This window comes from Leucopleurus acutus (assembly GCF_964270905.1).
Source record: "Leucopleurus acutus genome assembly, chromosome: 6".
Classification (NCBI taxonomy): Eukaryota; Metazoa; Chordata; class Mammalia; order Artiodactyla; family Delphinidae; genus Leucopleurus; species Leucopleurus acutus.
The window spans coordinates 59,523,255-59,543,839 of record NC_139149.1 but is presented as its reverse complement, the minus strand read 5'-3'; the positions used below and the strand labels follow the sequence as shown (position 1 = coordinate 59,543,839).

The following is a 20,585-nucleotide window of genomic DNA, read 5'->3' as shown; positions in this document are numbered from 1 at the left end:
AAAGGTTCTGAAGAACCTGGGGGCAAGACAGGAATAAAGACGCAGACGTAGAGAACGGACTTGAGGACACAGGGAGGGGGAAGGATAAGCTGGAACAAAGTGAGAGAGTGGCATAGACATATATACACTACCAAATATAAAATAGATAGCTAGTGGGAAGCAGCTGCATAGCACAGGGAGATCAGCTCGGTGCTTTGTGTCCACCTAGAGGGGTGGGATAGGAAGGGTGGGAGGGAGACAGATGTAAGAGGGAGGGGATATGGGGATATATGTATATGTATAGTGATTCACTTTGTTATACAGCAGAAACTAACACACTATTGTAAAGCAATTATACTCCAATAAAGACGTTAAAACACAAAAACAACAACAAAACTGATCTGAAAAGTGAATTAAAAGCTGTATAATTAACATCTTCATTAGAAATTCTGCCTAAGGCTGATAAATATTTGTTTTTAAATTTAATAAGGCTAATAATAGAGTCTAAAGTCTTCTAAATCATCTTCATAGATCAAGGGAAACCACTTTAAGATTCTGTTTCTATGATGCAGATTTCAGGGATGTTCAAAACCCTAGCAAGACACTGATTTGGAACAGAGAGTAAAATAGCCAGTGCCCTATAGTAATTACCTATAGCCCAATTTTAGGTTAGAACACTGCAAGCGTATCACTGAGGTTATCAATTCTGCTGTGTCCAAAATCTCTGCAGTTTCTTGATGGCAGAGTATTGAGCTATGACCATCTCTGGAATTTCTGTGAGGAAAATGGCAGCAGTCGAGAGATTAGAGAAATATTACCTGAATGATGGTAAACCTAGGTCTGGGTTGTTACCTTTCTCTTTTGGCCTTATTTGGCTGCTTTTATTAATGCACCAAAACCTTATGTATAATCCTAATAGATCTAATTATTATTATACATTTTTATTTAATGTAAATTTTTTAAAATGTCCATCCCATTCATTTCATACGTTCTAAATTTACTTCCGGTTATTCTCAAATGAGAGACAAGGTTTACACTCTTTTATTTTTTAAGGTTTACACTCTTACATAAGGTGCACAGATCCCAAAATCAGCCCACAGAGATTCCATTATGGGTAAGGCCTTTCCTGACCACACTTTAAAGTCCACAACACTCCGCTATGGGCCTCATCCTTCCCTGCTTCGTTTCCCAACGTGCACTTATCAAATGTTTACTACATGATGCATCTGTTCGGTTTGTTGTCCATCTCCGCTTGCTGGCCTGTAAGCTCCACAAGTGCAGATTTTCATCTAGCTGTTCCCTAGAACGGTACCGGGCGCAAAGGAGGGGCTCAATGAATACTGGTGGGATGGATGACTTTACCTTGGCCTGGGAAGATGTGCAACAACAAGCTGTGAACTACCTGGTCTCTGGCTCTCCTTCAGGTTACATGGCACAGAGCCCCAGGGCATGCTGGGAAGTCAAGAGCTGAAAACCATCCCCTCTGCTCCACTCCAAGATCTTCTGCTTGAGTGGCTCGTCTTGAATCAAAGAGGCCTCCCCCATGTCTGAGTGCAGATAGGATGCCTATTTATGTTTGCACCTGTTTGTCACCAGCAATATACTGTGGTGTGTGTGTATCTGTGTCTATATTTGCATAGACATAGGAAGTGTATCAGATTGGGTATGTGGGGAACCCATCTCCTAGGGGAAACGTTTACCTCTTCTTTCTGTGTTTGCCTGGTCTGTGGGTGGTAGCAAGGCCTGCAAACACCTCAGACTAGCTAAACCTTGCCATGTGCATGGTGTTCAAAGGGCTACAGAGTAGATCGGCTCGTGCAGCTTTCGTTCCAAAGATGTTCTCTATCTTTTCTGAAAGCTATTCACTTTAACTTTCATCTCATCCTACTCAACAAATATCACTTGAAATTGATAGTTTCGTTTTCCAGGTTACAGAAACCACTTATTTTTCAGTGTCTTTTCACTGGCATAGTTAACAGCAGCTACATTAACTGACCACTTACCATTGGCCTGGTACTGTGTTAAATGCTTTACATGTATCATTTTATTTAATCCTCACAACAATCCTTTAGGTAAGTACTATTACCATTCTCAAGTTAAAGGTGAGCAGACGTACAAGTTAAATAATTTGCCCAAGGTTGCACAGCGATTTTGAATCACGATCTGACTCCAGATCCTTCTATTTATCACTATTCTATACAGACTGGTCTCTACATTTCACACCCAGAACATTGTATTAGTAATTTTTCTCTAAATAAAGCTGGCACAGAGTACTGATCATTTTGTGGTATTTTCCACCCTTAATGGGGATTGGAAGCATGTCATGCTTCAAATTCCAGGAGGCTTTTTATGATCAAATATACTTGGAAATAATATTAGACAATATCTATGATGATATCCTTTCTTAAATCTTCTGTGGGCTTCCCTGGTGGCGCAGTGGTTAAGAATCCACCTGCTAATGCAGGGGACACAGGTTCGAGTCCTGGTCTGGGAAGATCCCACATGCCGCGGAGCAACTAAGCCCATGTGCTACAACTACTGAGTCCGCGTGCCACAGCTACTGAAACCCGTGTGCCTAGAGCCCGTGCTTCACAATGAGAGAAGCCACTGCAATGAGAAGCCTGCACACCGCAACGAAGAGTAGCCCCCGCTTGCCACAACTAGAGAAAGCCCGCGCGCAGCAACGAAGACCCAATGCAGCCAAAAATAAAATTAAAAAAAAAAATCTTCCATAAAAAGAACCACCCAAAGTACTTTGGTTTAATAGTCAAATGAACGGCACTGCTTTCAAATTTAGACTGAAAAAAAATCTTTCTTTGTTCTTTTGCCTTTCTGTATGTACATAACTACAAATGTTTTGTAGCTTTTTAATAAAGTATTTTATAGTTTAAACAAGCTTTGACAATTCTGTGATAACATTCTGAGAATATCTCTCTGGCTAGCTAGGTTTTCAGAGCAGCACCTACATTTACTTCTCTTTAACACCAGCATGGCTGAGTCAGGGTTAAAAAAAAGAAATCTGGAAGGCTAGATCTGCTATAAAAAGGACCCTTCATTCTGCACTTTTGCCTAAGTAAGGACAGCTTATCTTTGCTATTCTTTTTATAATATTTAGTTCCGTCTTTAAAATATCTCTACATGTATTTAGAATCCAGGATTCTCATGCCCCTCTGGAAAACAAACACACACGCATACACTCCTGCCCCCGTATTAACGCTCACGCTGCCTGGAAGTGGGATCCCTTACCCTCTCTTTCTCTTTGTATAAAGTCTAAGCTAAGCCTTAGATGACAGTGTGCTGTTAAGAAGCTTCTGGGGCGAGCACTGGTGTGAAAGTGCCACAACACTGCTGTTTGGTTTCAAGTTAGAGTATTTCTCCTGCAAACGTACTACTGAAAACATCTCTTGGGTTTTACTTTCAGTAGTTGTGCTATTAAGTATTAAAAACCCTCAGCACTTAGGTATTTCTGGAGAAGTATTTGTTAGAACCTCCTTTCGTTTCAATTTTTTTATTGTTAGATTTTGTAGTCACTATCAATAATTTCTGACAGTATGGTGTATTGCCATAAGGGAAAAAAAAACATAGTATGTTACAAGAAAATCAAGTGTCAAAGAAGTATTAGGAGTTAAGAGTGCTTGTTCAAAATGTAAGTTTTTTAAAGCAACTGAATAAATCAAATCAAATCAAACTATAATGTATTCATTTTTAAAAAGCCAGAATGTCATTCGTTAAAAAATGCTATATTACATATAGAATCACAAGTTTCTATAATCAGGCACCACATTTGCTGATTCATTGAATAGACCTTTTTGGCTTAATCCCCTCCCCCCTTTTCTGTAAGCAAAGACAAATCAAAAGTAAAATCGTAAAGAAATGACTGTCATATAAATGTGATTGGCCTAAAAATGCAGTGCTTGGTTTTCTACCTCCTTACTGGTTTTTGTACAGACTGAGATAACAAGTTTCTTTTGTTTTCCCGGACATTTTCAATTTTAATACTTTGCTCTCTGCTTTCATTCACTATTGTTATCCATGTCATTATCTTCCTCATCACCGTCATCATCACCATCATCATCACCTTCTGACAAGTCAAAATCACTGAACCCCAGGGCCATGTTGACCTTCTTCCCCCTTCTCTTAGATGTAGTTTTGGAAGAATTCTGCTTGGCTTGCATGTTTATCTGCATCCCAGAATGCATCACAGCTCCTGCTTTGTTCATTGAGAAGATATCCCCAAAGCCCATCAGCATCATGGCCTGCAGACTTTGGTTCATGCCATGGCCCTCCCCGTTACTTGTTGCTGTGATCTGACATGACATCTCTGCACTGTTTGACTCCTCTGTCTTAGATTCAAAGTAAGACTCCTCAGACATTCTTGCAGCAAGAGGCAAGAGAAGCTATCATGAGGGAAGAAAGGACAGAAGTAAAAAGAGAAATTAGGACCAATTTATATCAAGGAAACAGATACCACAAAATTAGTGGGTGTTGCACAGAAGGTAAATGATTAGTGAAATAAATGAATGTAAGGGATTATTTGAGAATTTATTTAATGGCAGGTTTGGCTCCAGCGTGTTTACCATAATTTATAAATGACAGAGTAAATCACAACCAAAGGTTTACAAAGCACCACAGCAAGCCGAATTTCCAATAGGAAGGAAGTTGTAAGTTTTAAGCCCTCATTTTCCTTAAAACAAAGTAGTTTTTAGAATTTCTCTCAATTTTTCCCAATTTGACTTTCATATGGAAACATTTAGTTAATTATATTAAAAGAGAAATTAAGTAGAGATTAAATCTCGAGTTAAAAAAAATAAACAAGAAACCTTGGACCAAAGAAGAAAAGCTTAGAGGAAGCATAAAAACGGTTTAGCAGTCAATTGGGAGATCTGGGTCATTAGCTACCTTTTTAGCTAGATTAAGTATCTATAAACTAATAAACAGTCTAGAATTCACTTGTCTCCCTTTATTATTTATTATAGCCAGATATAATTCTTGTTTTCCAATTTATGAAATAATTCACTTGTAAACAAATTCTAGATTGTCTCTAACATTTAAGTTATAAACAAGTATGTAAATACATGGGAAAACCGGGAGGAAAGGAAACTAGTATTAATTTAGATTGTTACCTTTGTCTCTATTCTCTACAAGTTTCCTTCTTTTAGCAGAATTTTTTTCTAGGAATTCTTCTCAGAGCAGATACAGACATTTATTTTCAATCTTACATAATTATTTTAAACAGCCAACCTATTTCCATAAATGTTGTTCATTTCAGGGGTAAAACTGTTAGGATCTCAAAGTGTTACTGCCTCTTCCTTTGAGAAAGGAGCAAATTAAGGCTTCTATTTTGATGCTGTTTAAATAAGGGTAAAAAAGTAATATAACTCTGGGATGACTTTCATATTCTGCATGTAAAGGTACTTTTTAGGACCAATTTCCTAATTTTTAAATTAAAATTGGAATCAAGTTTTTTTAAAAAAAACTATCTTAACTCCACTAGGAAAAGACCTCTACAGTTATTAGTTCAATCAGAACTTCATATAATTCAACTAAAAAGCAGAAGTTACATGGAAGAAAGAAATTGATTTAGATCCTTTAACACCGGAAACGGGCTATTACTTTCCTTGCAGTCAAATTTCCCAGCCTCTCAAATTTGTTTTCAATTGTTAGATACTCTCAGGATCTCTTTGCTGCTTATCTATTTTATTATTTCATATATTTCATAATTATTTCACATTATGTTAAGATCTCAACAAATGCCTCTCAAATAAGCTATTATTTTTAAAAGAAGTAAAATTTCTACATCAAGCTACAACAATCATTAAAAATAAACATATTGTTCATATTTGTGTATGGAAGATTCAGCTTCCCAAATATCTTTAACTAATGTTTTAATTTCAGGAAAGAAAGTAGTGTCCTTCCTTGAAATAAATGCAGTAATACAATTTTTTATGACGTTACTTTAATATTAAACTTTTATAATTAAGATGAGGCTACACAGAGAAAACCTCAACCTCCAGTCGCTTCCTTTTAAAAGAGGTTTATTCTTATCAGTCTCTCAGAAACCTCATTTAAAGTCAACTAGAAACTGATGTGAGGATAAAAGAAAATATCTACTTATAAAATACCTGAGCACAAACCTTTCCTTCAGAAATACCAGCTCTATGAAGAAGAGACATTAAAAGCAAGTACTGTACAGAAAGAAAACTTAGCCTTCATAAGTAAAAAAAAGGAAGAAAATCTCATTGAGATCGTGCTGCATGCTGTCCATTGTTAGATGGTAGCCTTCAGAGCAGTTCCTTTACAGAGAGTTTTCTGCATTTAAAACGCAAGCATACAACCTACTGTGCACTCAGAGTTTTTCATCATTTACTATACAACTGCGTTACTAATAGCAATAATGTGTGCAAGGCAGCCCATAATTTCTTAGCAAAACTAATGCCAGTAAACTAAAGAAAGGTTCTAAAGCATACTTTAATGGGTCCTTTAAAGTTTTTTCTTAAAATGCTACATTTAGAAAGAGTCAAGCCATGCAATGCTTTATAGCTTAAGATTTCAATGTACTTAAAAAATCCCCACAACTCTCAGACTTCAGAAGATGGCCATATTTTTGCCTCTCATCAGCTCTGGGAGAAGCAGTGTTCCCTTGAAGATCCTTAAGGTAATGCTTTCTGAGTCTGCCTGTTGGTACCAATTCAACCAGAACAGGAAACTTTCCTTAACTTCTTTTTTGAGAGCCAAGTTAAAATTCATTGAACTTATAAGTACTATGGTACTTATAAGATGTGGTACCCATGACAGTCTTATGCATAGCAATTCAGTTCTTACTTTGGGATTCCCTGGATAACCAAAGTCATTTTTGAAAAAGTTAAATCTGATAATAAACATTTAACTTCACTGTATTTTCCTTTTTTGGAAATCGGGTTATTTCTCCACATAAATTGGAAAAGGAGGCAAACTATTTTATTCTTTAGACACTGGAAAGTACTTTGCAGTTGGGCATTGGCTGCTAAATGGAGATTAAGACTGTTAAAAATAGGAAAGTTTTTTTTTTTTTTTTGCGTACGCGGGCTTCTCACTGTTGTGGCCTCTCCCTTTGCAGAGCACAGGCTCCGGACGCGCAGGCTCAGCGGCCATGGCTCACGGGTCCAGCCGCTCCGCGGCATGTGGGATCTTCCCGGACCGGGGCACGAACCCGTGTCCCCTGCATCGGCAGGCGGACTCTCAACCACTGCGCCACCAGGGAAGCCCAGGAAAGTTTTTTGAAGATCACAAACTGAAGGGCATTTAAGAATTTTTTTTGGGTACAATCGCCATAGCAACTATCAAAAATGAATTTAAAGTACATAACAAGTGTACTTTTAATCTTATTATTACTTGTGATCTTAAAGTGGACATATATTGCCCATTAAAAACCCTGGAAAAGCCAATGATAAATTTATACTTAATTCCTAAAATAATAAATTATTTAAAATAGGGAAGAATGCTGAAATTTGACTAGATTTTAATATATCATGTTAACATATAAGCTCATGGTAAGTATATAAATAGCAAAATCCTTACAAAGAATTTTTATCTTAGTCCAAATACAGGACTTGGAAAAAAAAACCAGTATATTTTTTGGTGGAGTAAATACTGGAAGCTTGTCCTGAGAGAAGTCTTTTTCCAATCTTTTGCTGCCCATGATTGTGACCCTAAATTGAGCAAGGAATATTAATTCTCGTCATTTATAGGTCATTAAGTTAGCTCTCTTTTAGAAGGAAAACTCGGTGAAGTTCTGACACATCAACGACTTTCTCAGACAGCTAGCTGCCTTGGTATAACATTTATTAATTACCGGCGGACTCTAAAGAGTTAATCAGCCTTGAGGCACAGGCTCTGGGGATCTAGCAGATGGTGTGAAAATACACTGAATTTTATTTTTGTAATTCTAATACACAAACACACTGACAGAATAACAGTTCTCAGAGAAAGAGCCAGAAATAGGCTAAGCTTTCCTTCTAAATTTCTGGCATTTTGTTAATTGAAAAGAGATAGGAGCGCTACGGGGTGTAAATGTGGATCCTTTAATGTAGAGGCACGAGGCAGGAAGTGAGGAGGCAGCAGGGGAGGGGGGAGGGGTGCCATGCTGCCATGCTCAGCCAGCCTCCTAAGTACGGGATCCGTGAACCCTGCAGGGAACACTCACCGGGGTGTTGGACTGTTCCGTCAGCTTTTGCTCCCACATCTTTAGCCGTCTTTCTCGTTCTTTGAGCTCCTGCTCTTTAAAGCTGAGGTCACGTTCTAGTTTCTTCAGCCTCTCAAGAGTTGCTTCAATTTCACACCTGCACAGGGATATAACTGGTTTAAGTCGCAACTTTGCTGAAGAGGTGTTACATGCTGAGGGGTCCATCACAATGCTTAATCAAAGGAAAAGGCTAAACCTGTGCTTTGAAACCAAACAGTAAATGAGCAGAGAATAGGAAATCTTTCATATCCTTCAAAATCAACAGGTAGTTTCTAGCTTGGAAACATCAGCTCAGAATACTTTCTCAAAGCAGTGAAGAACCACTGGGTGGGGCCTGAGCTATGGAGCTGGTGTCTTGGTTTAGCCATTTAATAAATGCTTATGGTCAGGAGTTCCCTGGCAGTCCAGTGGTTAAGACTTGGGCTTTTGGGACCTCCCTGGTGGCGCAGTGGTTAAGAATCCACCTGCCGGGCTTCCCTGGTGGCGTAGTGGTAGAGAATCTGCCTGCCAATGCAGGGGACACGGGTTTGTGCCCCGGTCCGGGAAGATCCCACATGCCGCAGAGCAACTAAGCCTGTGCGCCACAACTACTGAGCCTGCGCGTCTTGAGCTTGTGCTCCGTGACAAAAGAGGCCGCGATAGTGAGAGGTCCACGCACCGCAATGAAGAGTGGCCCCCGCTCGCCGCAACTAGAGAAAGCCCTCGCACAGAAACGAAGACCCGACACAGCCAAAAATAAATAAATAATAAATAAATAAAAGAATCCACCTGCCAATGCACGGGACACGGGTTCGAGCCCTGGTCTCGGAAGATCCCACATGCCGTGGAGCAACTAAGCCTGTGAGCCACAACTACTAAGCCTGCGCTCTAGAGCCCACGAGCCACAACTACTGAAGCCCGCACGCCTAGAGCCTGTGCTCCGCAACAAGAGAAGCCACCGCAACGAGAAGCCCGCTCACCGCAACCAGAGAAAGCCCGCGTGCAGCAACAAACACCCAACGCAGCCAAAAATATATAAATAAGTAAGAATAAATTTATAAAAGAAAAAAGACTTGGGCTTTCACTGCCGTGGACCCAGGTTTGATCCCTGGTCGGGGAACTAAGCTCCCACAAGCCACACGGTGCAGCCAAAAAAAAAAAAAAAAAAATGCTTACGGTCATCTGGCTCTATTATATATTATCTCATCTTACTCTCATTACAGCCCCAAGAAACAGGTACTCATCTCACAAAGAGAGAGATGGGAAAATGACACTCCAGTTATATGATCACTGTCATACCACTAGTAAGTTCACCTTAGCCTATTTGCTGGGTAGCTCAAGTAACTGACTGATTAACTTGACTCAGTCTCCTCAGTTGTACGGGGTGGTAGTTATCTTCTATCAGGGCTCCACAAGTTGCCTGATCCTAATAATTACCTGGGCAAAACATACAACAAAACATAGATTCCTAGGACCCTTCCTCAGAGCTCAGGATTCAGTAGGGCTGGGTAGGGCTTAGGAATCTCCATTATCTGAAAGAAGGGCCAGGTCGTTTTTTGACCATCAGGCAAGTGTGGGAATCCTGGGCCAGATGAACTCTAAGGTTCCTTTTAACTCTAATCATTTAAAAAGCAAGTTAGTTCCCTCCTTAGTCTCTATGGGCTGACCAACCTCACCACCTGGAACAATATGTCCAGTTACAGAGACCTGTGCTTTATAGAAACTGAAATTGGTAAGATGGCTCAGGGCAGGTTTTTTTCTCCTTCAGGGCTGTCATCATGTTTAAGTCTAAATTTATGCTCTGAGAGTTGGAAGTTCTTCCCTTTCAGTTTCTGAAGAGCCGGTGAGAAAAGCAACGGTAATGAGAGACTGAGAGAAAGAAGGAGAGACCGAGAGGGAGGGAGGGAAGAAGAGAGAAAGGAGGAGAGGAAGCAGAGCGAAGGGTGGAAGGAAGGGTTAGCGAAGGCGCAGAGGGAAGGACGCAGAACAAGGAAGGGACTGGAAAGAAAAGCCGGTTGGAGATTAGCTGCTGAGCCAACAGCTGCTCCCATGTGCCCCTGGGACACACCTACACGTCCGACTGTGCGATCCTGGTTGGGACTTTGACTACAGAAGGTAGATGCCCCCAGATCTAAGTTGATGACTGTATGTAGCCAAAGCCTGCCTTTTTATGTCCAGGGAAAATCAGAATAAGTGGACAGCTTATCCCAATGCCCTTGTAGATGAGAAGCAGATAAAGGAAAACAAAAAGGTTCTGGGTATTAATTGGCAAAACCCAACTCCGAGAACAGCTACTGAGGTGTTTCTGGACTTGGGCTCCACGTTTTACTTCCCTGGCTGTCTGCAAAGTACCTCAGAGCAAGGGAGGCAGGAAAGTAAGTGGAGAAGCCTCTGCTGTCAACCCCGTCCCTTTTATTGGTGTCATCTGAAAATGATAAAGCCAGGTAAGTCAAGTCACACTAGAGTCCCTAAGGAAAAGCAGTAAATGAGCCATCTTTCAAAATGATGACTGTATCATAAAATCCAAATTTTATCCCTGATATTTCAGACAAAGTATTATGCCCATTTATAAATAAGTGTTTTTATTTTTCAAATGGAGGATTAAGGAAAAAAACACAGTGTAGAAAACCTTAGGTTAAAACTTTGGTAACAAAAAGGAAAGAATGAGCCATCTTCAATCAATGAGAGGGTGAGAAAAGGAGGCAGCAGAGCTGGGCACACTCAGTGGGATACGGCAGGGCCCTGGGCTGCTGCCACGTGGTGCTTCCACCAAGCCCAGTCCCAACTCTTTTGCCAGGGAGACTGAGCTCACTGGTGTTCTTTTTGATCAGGGTAAATGGCCAACGCATGCAATTTCACTTGTCATTTAAGCCAAGGATTCATCTCAAGTTCCAGCTCTGGGAGCCCACTCTGATTTTAAGCCCTTCTGGAAAATACATCAACAGTTAAGTAAAGCTAAGTAAGCTGAGAGCTGTCGCAGAAAAACAAAAACTGACTGAGTAAATACGCTCCCCAACGAGGCTTTCCCAGACGCCCCGGGATATTGACAGCAGTGGTCCAGGTCCTACGCCACAAGAGATGTAACCCAAACCTGGATGGCAACACAAAGACAGTTGCTCCCCTGGCTGTTCCCTCTGTTTTTCTTGATGCACTGTTTCGCATCAAATGCATTGGCTGATGCCCTTATATAACCCTCCTGTTCTAAAAATATAGTTTAATATGTTTTAAGTTGATGAAAATTTTCCCTATGTCAAAAACAGGCAATGAACTACAATTATCTTCTTTTACTAGACAGAAACTTACTTTGAAATAAAAGATTAATTCATAAAAACAGTTATATATATATTACATGAGAAATAGATAATATATATATTACATTTAGTGTTATATATTAAATGATTTGTGCTAAAATCCAAATTGCAAAGATTAGTTTTTTAAATCTCTGTGTTTTTTTTTTTTTTTTTTTGCGGTACGCGGCCCTCTCACTGCTGTGGCCTCTTCCGTTGCGGAGCACAGGCTCCGGACGCGCAGACTCAACGGCCATGGCTCACGGGCTCAGCCGCTCCGCGGCATGTGGGATCTTCCCAGACCGGGGCACGAACCCGTGTCCCCTGCATCGGCAGGCGAACTCTCAACCACTGCGCCACCAGGGAAGCCCTCTGTGTTTTGTTTTTAAGAAGGTGTGCCAGAGTAAGAATATTTTGATCACCAAGGAAGAATGCAACCAGCAGAATGTCTTATCAAGAGACAGAGACCCTGAATGCACTATCACAGCGACATGAGGCTCACTCAGTGCAGGTGACCACAGGGCTGCAGACAATCACAAAGGGCAACGAGAACTGAAAACACGACCAAGAGGATGACACATTTTCTGTCCTTAATGCTCGTGGCCACTATTGCTAATAAGTCAATAGGAGGAGAAACAAGGTGAAGATGTGATGAACAAGGAAAGGTCTGACACTAGATTTCTTGCCTATCACCTATTAGGTAAAAGGAAAGGACATAGTTCATGTGGTTTTTAATAACCTAGTTTTAAAAAGAATTTTCAGAATAATCATTTAAGTTTCTAAGACTAGATGTTCCATCTGGTTTATGTGTAGAGGAAGCTCCACCAGCAAACAAGTGTTTGTCAGAAACACCAGAGCAGGATGGGAGTCCGACTTCACTGATACTTGTTAACTTCCTACACACACTTTGGACCCTAGACGCATGGTTTCAGACACCAGATAAAAGTCAGGGGAAAGAGAGGAGTGGTCTGAATGTGCTGTCCTTTGAAATATCCAGATGACCTGACAAAACATTTCCTTCTTTTGGACACTTGGCACGTTGAGTGGGATAGTTGTTTTGCCCTAATCATCACTGAAAACCATCACGCCCTTGGGCTTCCCTGGTGGCGCAGTGGTTGAGAGTCTGCCTGCCGATGCAGGGAATACGGGTTCGTGCCCCGGTCCGGGAAGATCCCACGTGCCGCGGAGCGGCTGGGCCCGTGAGCATGGCCGCTGAGCCTGCGCGTCCGGAGCCTGTGCTCCGCAACGGGAGAGGCCACAGCAGTGAGAGGCCCGCGTACCGCAAAAAAAAAAAAAAAAAGTAATATAAATGTAATATATATATTATCTATTTCTCACAGCAGTGAGAAGCTGGCGTACCGCAAAACAAAAACAAAAATAAAAACCCATCATGCCCCTGTGATGTTTCTCTTTGCTAAAAGGGAATCCAGTGGAGGGCATGACACTGGCCACAAATTCAGGGACAGCACCGCACAGCGTGTGTGCCACAGCAGGCCCGTGGGATCAGACCACCTGGGTGCCAGCGCTGGTTCTGTTTCACATGGTATCATCTTGAGCAGTTGTCCAACCTGTCCAGGTCTCGGTTCTTGCACCTGTGATGTACACACTAGGGTTGCTATGTGGATTAAAAAAGATAGTCCAAATAAACTACAAGCGTCTGGTTAAGAATGTGATAAATGACAGCTGTGTTCGTTATTGTTACTCTAATTAATATGATTATTATTCCCCACGTTTTTAACCAATTACCAAGTTCAATTAAAACAGCTCTGCTGCCGCTCAAACTGTGGTTTAGTGCTTCAGGTAAAGATATATATTCCTTCTCCAGCTCTCAGGATTAACGAATTCCTGAAAGACAGCCAATGAGGAAGTCCCCTAGGCAACTGTTTGCCTTTTACTAAAATACATTAATGTATTACCAATTTTATTTCTCTCATCTTTTTAGCTTGAAGAATTAAAAAAAATAAATTTGTTATTCAACGAATCCAGGTTTATTATACAAAATAAAGATAACACATAGAAAACGCTTTCCCATAATCTCATTACCCAACAATATATAACATTGACCTTTTTATACTTTTCTCTATGTGCACATACATGTACACATAAATATGTGTTTATTTTAGAATAAATGGAATCATTCTGAACGTACTGGACCGTAGCATCCATTTTTGAATCGTTTATCAGATCTGTAATATCATGAAAGGCTCCATACTATTTTGTGTGTGGGGATATCATAATTTTCTAAATCATAAAAACCACAAAAAAACCAAATCAATCTTTTATTTTACTTTAAGCTCATTTCCAGTTTTATCATTCTAAAGGATGTGATAAACAAATGTCCATACATTCTAGCACAACCTTCCCGTTTATTTTCTTAGGAATGAAATGGCAGTGGGAGAGGTGTCTGATCGATATAGCCAAACTGTCCTCCAAAAGGTAGTATTTTCCCACCAGCGAAGTATGAGGAAGTTTATAACACTGGATATTTTCATGATATAAATTTTTGCCAATCTGATGAATAAATCATGTTCCCTTTGATTTGATTGCTAAATGAGGTTGAATACTTTTCACATGTTTATTGGTCATTTGACTTCTTTTTTTGTGAAATGCCATTTCAGGCCCTTTAATATGATATTTTAATTAAAATCTTATTTTAAAGACAGAAGTGGTGGTTTTAGAGTGTGATCTGGGGACTCATGAGAGCTTTTCAAAGGTTAAATTGGTTTTCAATATAACATTAAGACATGATTTACCTTTTCTACTCTCAGTCTCTCATAAGTGTACAGACTTTTCCACAGGTTTCATGACGTGGGATAGTACCATAGGCTGAATGCAGCAGCAGGATTTATTACCGTCTTTTAAATGAATCAATAACTACATATTTAAATTTTTTTCTCAGTTCTAATTTTGAATGTGGTAAATACTGACAGATGTAACTCATTTAAACAAAAGCCCTTTGGAGTCCTCAATAATTTTTCAGAGTGTAATGGAGTCCTGAGACTAGAAACTTCTAGAACAGATGATCTATCATACAGGAAAAAAGCTGTAACACTATGGCATTTGTCTTATAAATTTATTGATGGTGGGTATTGCTTTTGGTCTTACGGAGGTTTTACATTTTTATATAGAAAACTTACCAACTTTCCCCCTATTTTCTGATTTTGTTGACATACTTCAAAGACTCCCTATCTCATGGGTATTAATAGTAGTATTAAAATCCTACTAATCCTTTGGCCAACAGATCAAACAGCAGTTCCTCAGAGAATCCCTTTATTAAACCCTCAGACTAGATTAGATTTCACGGTTATATACACTCAGACGTCCAGTAATTTTCTGTCATACTTATCAAAATGGTAATGAAAGTTATTCGTATATTTGTGTTTAGTAATCCAGTACTGACACTCCATGTGCACTGGGGCTGTTCTGCTCATCACCACAGCCCAAAACTAAAGGACACCTTTCCCCAGCAGAGGTTTAATGAATATCTGAATGAATGAATGTAAGAAGCACATTTGTCAAAGCAAACAAATTAACTTACATATTTCTATTCTTTTGTGTAATATGGTGATGTCTTTTAATATTATTACCACCGTGGTATTTCCTTCTCCAAATATCTGTTGAGCAACTGCGGTCGGTATTCAAGATACGTTCTAGAGGCTCCAGTTACAGCAAGGAACACAAGAGATGATCCGACTCGCTTACATTTTAGCCAGCGAGACACACATTATTAAACAACAGATTGCAGAACTACTTATTAATTTCAACTGCAGTAGAAGCTATGAAGGAGATGCTCTCAGGGCACATAAAGTGGAACCTCAGCTGGTCTGGGGTCAGGAAACACCTCCTTAAAGGAGTTTTTTTCAGCTACTATCTGAAGCAGTAGTAGTAGGAGCTAAGCTGGGTTTGGGCATCAGGGCTGGTGTGTCGCTGAAATGGGATGAATTTTATACAGAAGATACTGCATTTGCAAGGTATGAGGGAGAAATATGCATGCGTTGAGGGACCAACGTCAAAAATTAAGGGGTAGAATGATGCTCTTAAGATGAGGTGGCTGAGGCAAGAGCACAGAGGGTGCCATGAATCTTAGGTATTTTGGCCTTTGTCCTAGAGCAATGGGAGCCCCTTATACTGATTTAAAATGGGAGTGATCTGATTAGATTTGTGCTGATCTCTTACTGTAGGAAACAAATATTACTTACATGTTTTGTTTTGTTAATTATTTCAGCCCAGAACAAAGTCCCTCATACACACCTAGACTCCAGCAAACAGTATTACTTTTGTAACACTAAGTAAAAATTCATTTTAACTCACTGGTCCTAGAGATTCCCAAAGAATAAAAAATAAAGAAGGTTATTGTAAAACACCAAACAGAAAGCCCAAAGAAATGTGTCATCACAGGAGTAAACGATTGTCGTTTTTTAAGTGCCTGCAGTATTCATTTGGTATCGGCAGGTGGCGCCAGGCGTCACGTTACTGCCATAGCTAACAGGAGCAGAGATGAGTTACTTAAATCTCTGCTGAGTCAGGGAGGAATTATGTCAGCTTCCAAACATGCTATTTATATTCGTGCACCATGTGACCCGGCTCCAATGTCTCATCTCGGGCTTACTTCTTCCACTCACACAATACAATTCTCTCATTACTAAGTTTGTTTACACCTGAAAAAATTTAATAGGATTTATAACATCAAAAGCTTTCTTTTAAAAGTGTTTTTACAGTCTCCTTAACTCTTCCATCAACAGATACAGTGCTCTGCATATTTCCAAGCAGACAGTATTTTTATTTCTCACTGGACAGAGGACAAAGTTTCCTAACACAGAGTGTATACAGAGGAATGTCAGGTAACCGTCTTTTATCTCAGAAGATACTGTTTTAATATGCTTTCTAAATACTTAGACATATGATAAAGCAACAAGCTTAGAGGAACACTCTTTGCTTACATATGAGAGGGAGGGCTTATTCGATCTCCAAAATTTTCTAACACAAAAACACATAAAAAAGCCCCAATTTCTAAGGAATCAGGACTGTCATCAAGTTTCCAGGTTCTGTTCCTGGCTGAAGCTACTCATGATCCCTTAAAGTCAGATGATGTGACTCGGATGTGAGGCACCTACCTCCACTCTGCCTTATTGTGCAGGAATGAGTTACACTGGTCAGGAAGGTTCGTGTCGTGCGACATGGACTCCAGGATTGAAATGATTTGCTTGAAAGACGGCCGTTTCTGAAGGAGAAAAAATAATCACTTGTTGGGATGCAAGAAAGTAGATCTTTAAGAGAAAATCCACAGGTATAGTAATAAGGTCAAGTCACCTTATTACTATATAAAACAAAATAAAATATGATGTAATGTCCCGATTTAGTTATTTTACAACTGTCAGACTGCTCAGGTTTAGGGAACCATACTTCTTATTTTCAACCAGTTATTCATAATAGACTCAGATGTCATTTTTCTATTGTGTGGCCTAAGGTTGGAATGATTACAGTATTTTTCCAGGTAAGGAAAGTACTAATTAGTACTAAGGAAAGTACTAATTCTCTCTTTTGGGTATGATTAAGGACTCCTAAAAGGAAAAAGTTAAGTCTTTTAAAAATCTATGTGATAGGACTTCCCTGGTGGCGCAGTGGTTAAGAATCCTCCTGCCAGTGCAGGGGATACGGGTTCGAGCCCTGGTCCGGGAAGATCCCACATGCCGCGGAGCAACTAAGCCTGTGCGCCACAACTACTGAGCCTGCGTGCCACAACTACTGAAGCCCGCACGCCTAGAGCCTGTGCTCTGCAACAAGAGAAGCCACCACAATGAGAAGCTCGTGCATTGCAATGAAGAGTAGCCCTCACTCACCGCAACTAGAGAAAGCCCACGTGCAGCAACGAAGACCCAATGCAGCCAAGAAAAGAAAGCTATGGGATAGGAGCTTCCCTGGTGGTGCAGTGGTTAAGAATCCACCCAATGCAGGAGACACGGGTTCGAACCCTGGTCCGGGGAGATCCCACACGTCGCGGAGCAACTAAGCCCGTGTGCCACAACTACTGAGCCTGCGCTCTACAGCCCATGAGCCACAACTACTGAAGCCCACACGCTCAGAGCCCGTGCTCTGCAACAAGAGAAGCCACCACAATGAGAAGCCTGCACACTGCAAGTAGCCTCCCACTCACTTCAACTAGAGAAAACCCGCGTGCAGAAACGAAGACCCAACACAGCCAAAAATAAACAAATAAATTTATTTTAAAAAATCTTTGTGATAAAGCAAGTATAGTAAAAGTTAACAGTAGAGTCTGGGCGATGGGTATACCAGTGTTTACTGTAAAATTCTTTCAACTTTTCCATATGTTTGAAAATTTTTATAATAAAATGTTGGGGGAAACCTACTTATTAATCTAGCAGAACTTATAAAATTTCCTAAACCAGTTGCTCAGAGAAAAATTCCCCAATTTTAAAGCCATCATAACTTCACTGTTCTCAATGTTTATTCCACATTAAAACTAGTTTTGGTGCTGGGAAACTCTCAGGTACTGTTTACTAGAAATTGAAAAAGGAGTGGTTAGATGTATTTCTTTAGCTAGCAAAAACTACCCTAGTCTCTCTCTTTAGACTCTAGCCAAGATTGAGACAAAAGGTTTAAACAAAAATGGAGAAAGATAATAAAAGGATGATGTACATTCTCTCTTCATCACACCTCATAATTATACCATTTCTGAACAAATTACCGTTGCAGCAATTAAAACATGCATTTTAATTTAGGAGCACAAAAACAAGAAGGAAGAATGTTGAGGTGGCTTGCTCGCAGGACTTGAGTGCTTCCTACATTAAGAAAAGCAATTTTTCTTAGGAATATAAAACTGGGATACTTATTCTGAGTTCTCCCATTATTGTTCTCTTTCAAGGGTGTGTGTGTGTATGTGTGTGTGTGTGTGTGTGTGTTTTAAAAAGGGCGTAAGTAGCTAGATGTCACTGATTGTACATTAAGCCTTGAAATAAGCAAAGAGAAAAGTGCCTTAAGTAGGAAATTTGAAAAAATTCTGTTTGTCTTCTTTGAATTTGTTTCCATTTTAATTTCTCCCACCATGTGTCAAGGTTGCAAAAGGAAAAATGTTTTAATTGTTTGTACAGGAACTAATTATATAATAAATATAGGATTTTCATTTTTCATGGAAAAGTAGCAGGAGGAGCTGACAAATTTTCAAAGAATAATATTGTTCCCTACACTTAATCATTCTTTTTTTTTTTTGTGGTACGCGGGCCTCTCACTGTTGTGGCCTCTCCCATTGTGGAGCACAGGGTCCGGACGCGCAGGCTCAGCGGCTATGGCTCACGGGCCTAGCCACTCCGCGGCATGTGGGATCCTCCCGGACCGGGGCACAAACCCGTGTCCCCTGCATCGGCAGGCGGACTCTCAACCACTGCGCCACCAGGGAAGCCCCACTTAATCATTCTTGAGATAAGGTAAAACTTTTTGTAATTGGATGGCAAGTATCCCTGAAAAAATCTTAATTTTATAGTTAGAATATGCTCTCAGATGGAAATTATCAAAGTGAACATTTAGAAGGTAGCAACAATGTAGAATTTTGTGTTAATATTTAATGAGTATTCTGGTTACAGAATACGGCATTTGGTCTAGGATCTTCCTCCGAAGCGGTTTAGGTTCCTTTTATGTATTATGTAGGCTTTGCTTACTTAAAAAGGCACAACCAGAACAATTTATTAAGCATCTGTATACATTATTTGTTATTTTTGTTTTATAGATAAGGAAGATCAGTCTCAGAAAAGTATGAATTGCCCAGTATCACACAGGAAGCAAGTTACAGAACCAGGGTCTATGCTCTTAAACACTTCAAAATGCTTTATCACATGACGGTAAGACATTACTTCCTATCAAACTCAGGGCTTTAACTATTATTTTTTTCTCCTTTAGAAATATCATTTTAGAACTTGAACCAATACCCACCTTTACTTCCTTCTTTTCTTCAAAAAAATTTTTTTGAACACCCGGTGGAAGCCACTGGAATGATCTAACATTTATTTACCTAATAGCAGCTTTCTCTTGTATACATTTCTACCTCCTCATTGCAAAAGAATATATTTCTATAGGTGAGCTGAATATTTTAATCTATGTGTTAATACTCTAGAGTCTAAGGACTGAAAAAAAAAGAAATAAAATATATTTTAACCAACTATTGCTCTATCTATGGGCATAGGACTGGCACCAACTCCTGGTTGAATTGCTATATACTTCTAGCCAGAGAACTAAAATGTGCCTCTCAGGAAATAAACCTTGCTCTGGCCACTTGAGTCAACAAAAAATTGTACATCTACTTACTAAATTTACGGAAGATGCTATAGGGAAACAAAGAAAAGCTAGCTCTATTCCCTCATGGAGCCTGTAATCCATTTAGGAAGAAAAGATATTTTTAAAAATGCAACAGCACAAGATGAGGCAGTAGCTCAGACTATGGTTTTGGAAAAGAAGTAGTTAGTATGGACAGGGATAAACAGAATAACCAGGGAAGGCCTGATGATGAAGTAATCAGGGGAGAAAAGAAAAGAAGGAAAAGAACATGTTCAGGGAATAAAGAAGGTGTGTAAGGTGTGTCTAGAGGAGAGAGCAATGAGAGAGTTAGAAATGTGAGCTGGATGCATAATCAAATCAAATATAGAGGGCATATATTATTTGTATCAGAATAAAATGCCATGAATTTAGGAAATAAAAATTGATCTCAAACATTCTTCATACTTCACGGGGCTAGAACACAAGATTCCTCTGACCCTAAAAAAGGGTCAGCTTACTACGTGTTCAACAGAGACATGCCAACTTCATGGCATCAACTCTGGACCTCATGTCCTTGTTGTGTAGGTGTTTACACTATCATTTAATCAATACACCATAAATGTATATTCTTAGAATTTTAATTAACATAGTACAGAGTTTCTGATTAAGAAACTCAAAACCTGCTTTGCATACTGAAATATAATTAAAATTACAGAGATCTAGTGGCATTCATCTAATTCAGCACACATAACTTCAGGTGAAATTTCTACTTGAGCATCAGAGAGACAAATACTACAAAAATTACCAACTGGGCCACAACGGACATATAAGTGGTAGAGTATGAAAAGGGTAGT

The 20,585-nt window shown here is 39.7% G+C and overlaps 1 protein-coding gene across 2 annotated transcripts in view; it reads right to left on the bottom strand.

Annotated features, from left to right (window-relative positions):
- MAP3K20 (mitogen-activated protein kinase kinase kinase 20) overlaps positions 1-20,585 on the bottom strand; it is a 171,876-nt gene that overhangs the window by 41,517 nt on the left and 109,774 nt on the right. The window contains exons 10-12 of one of the 2 annotated variants that reach the window (XM_082841160.1): positions 16,581-16,687; positions 8,162-8,297; positions 191-4,376 (exon numbers count right to left, since the gene is read on the bottom strand). In XM_082841160.1, the coding sequence (XP_082697286.1) occupies positions 3,993-4,376; positions 8,162-8,297; positions 16,581-16,687 (627 nt within the window). In that variant the 3' untranslated portion in view covers positions 191-3,992. Of the gene's footprint in view, positions 1-190; positions 4,377-8,161; positions 8,298-16,580; positions 16,688-20,585 lie in introns of those variants that run through there. The other variant, XM_082841161.1, reaches the window with a different exon arrangement.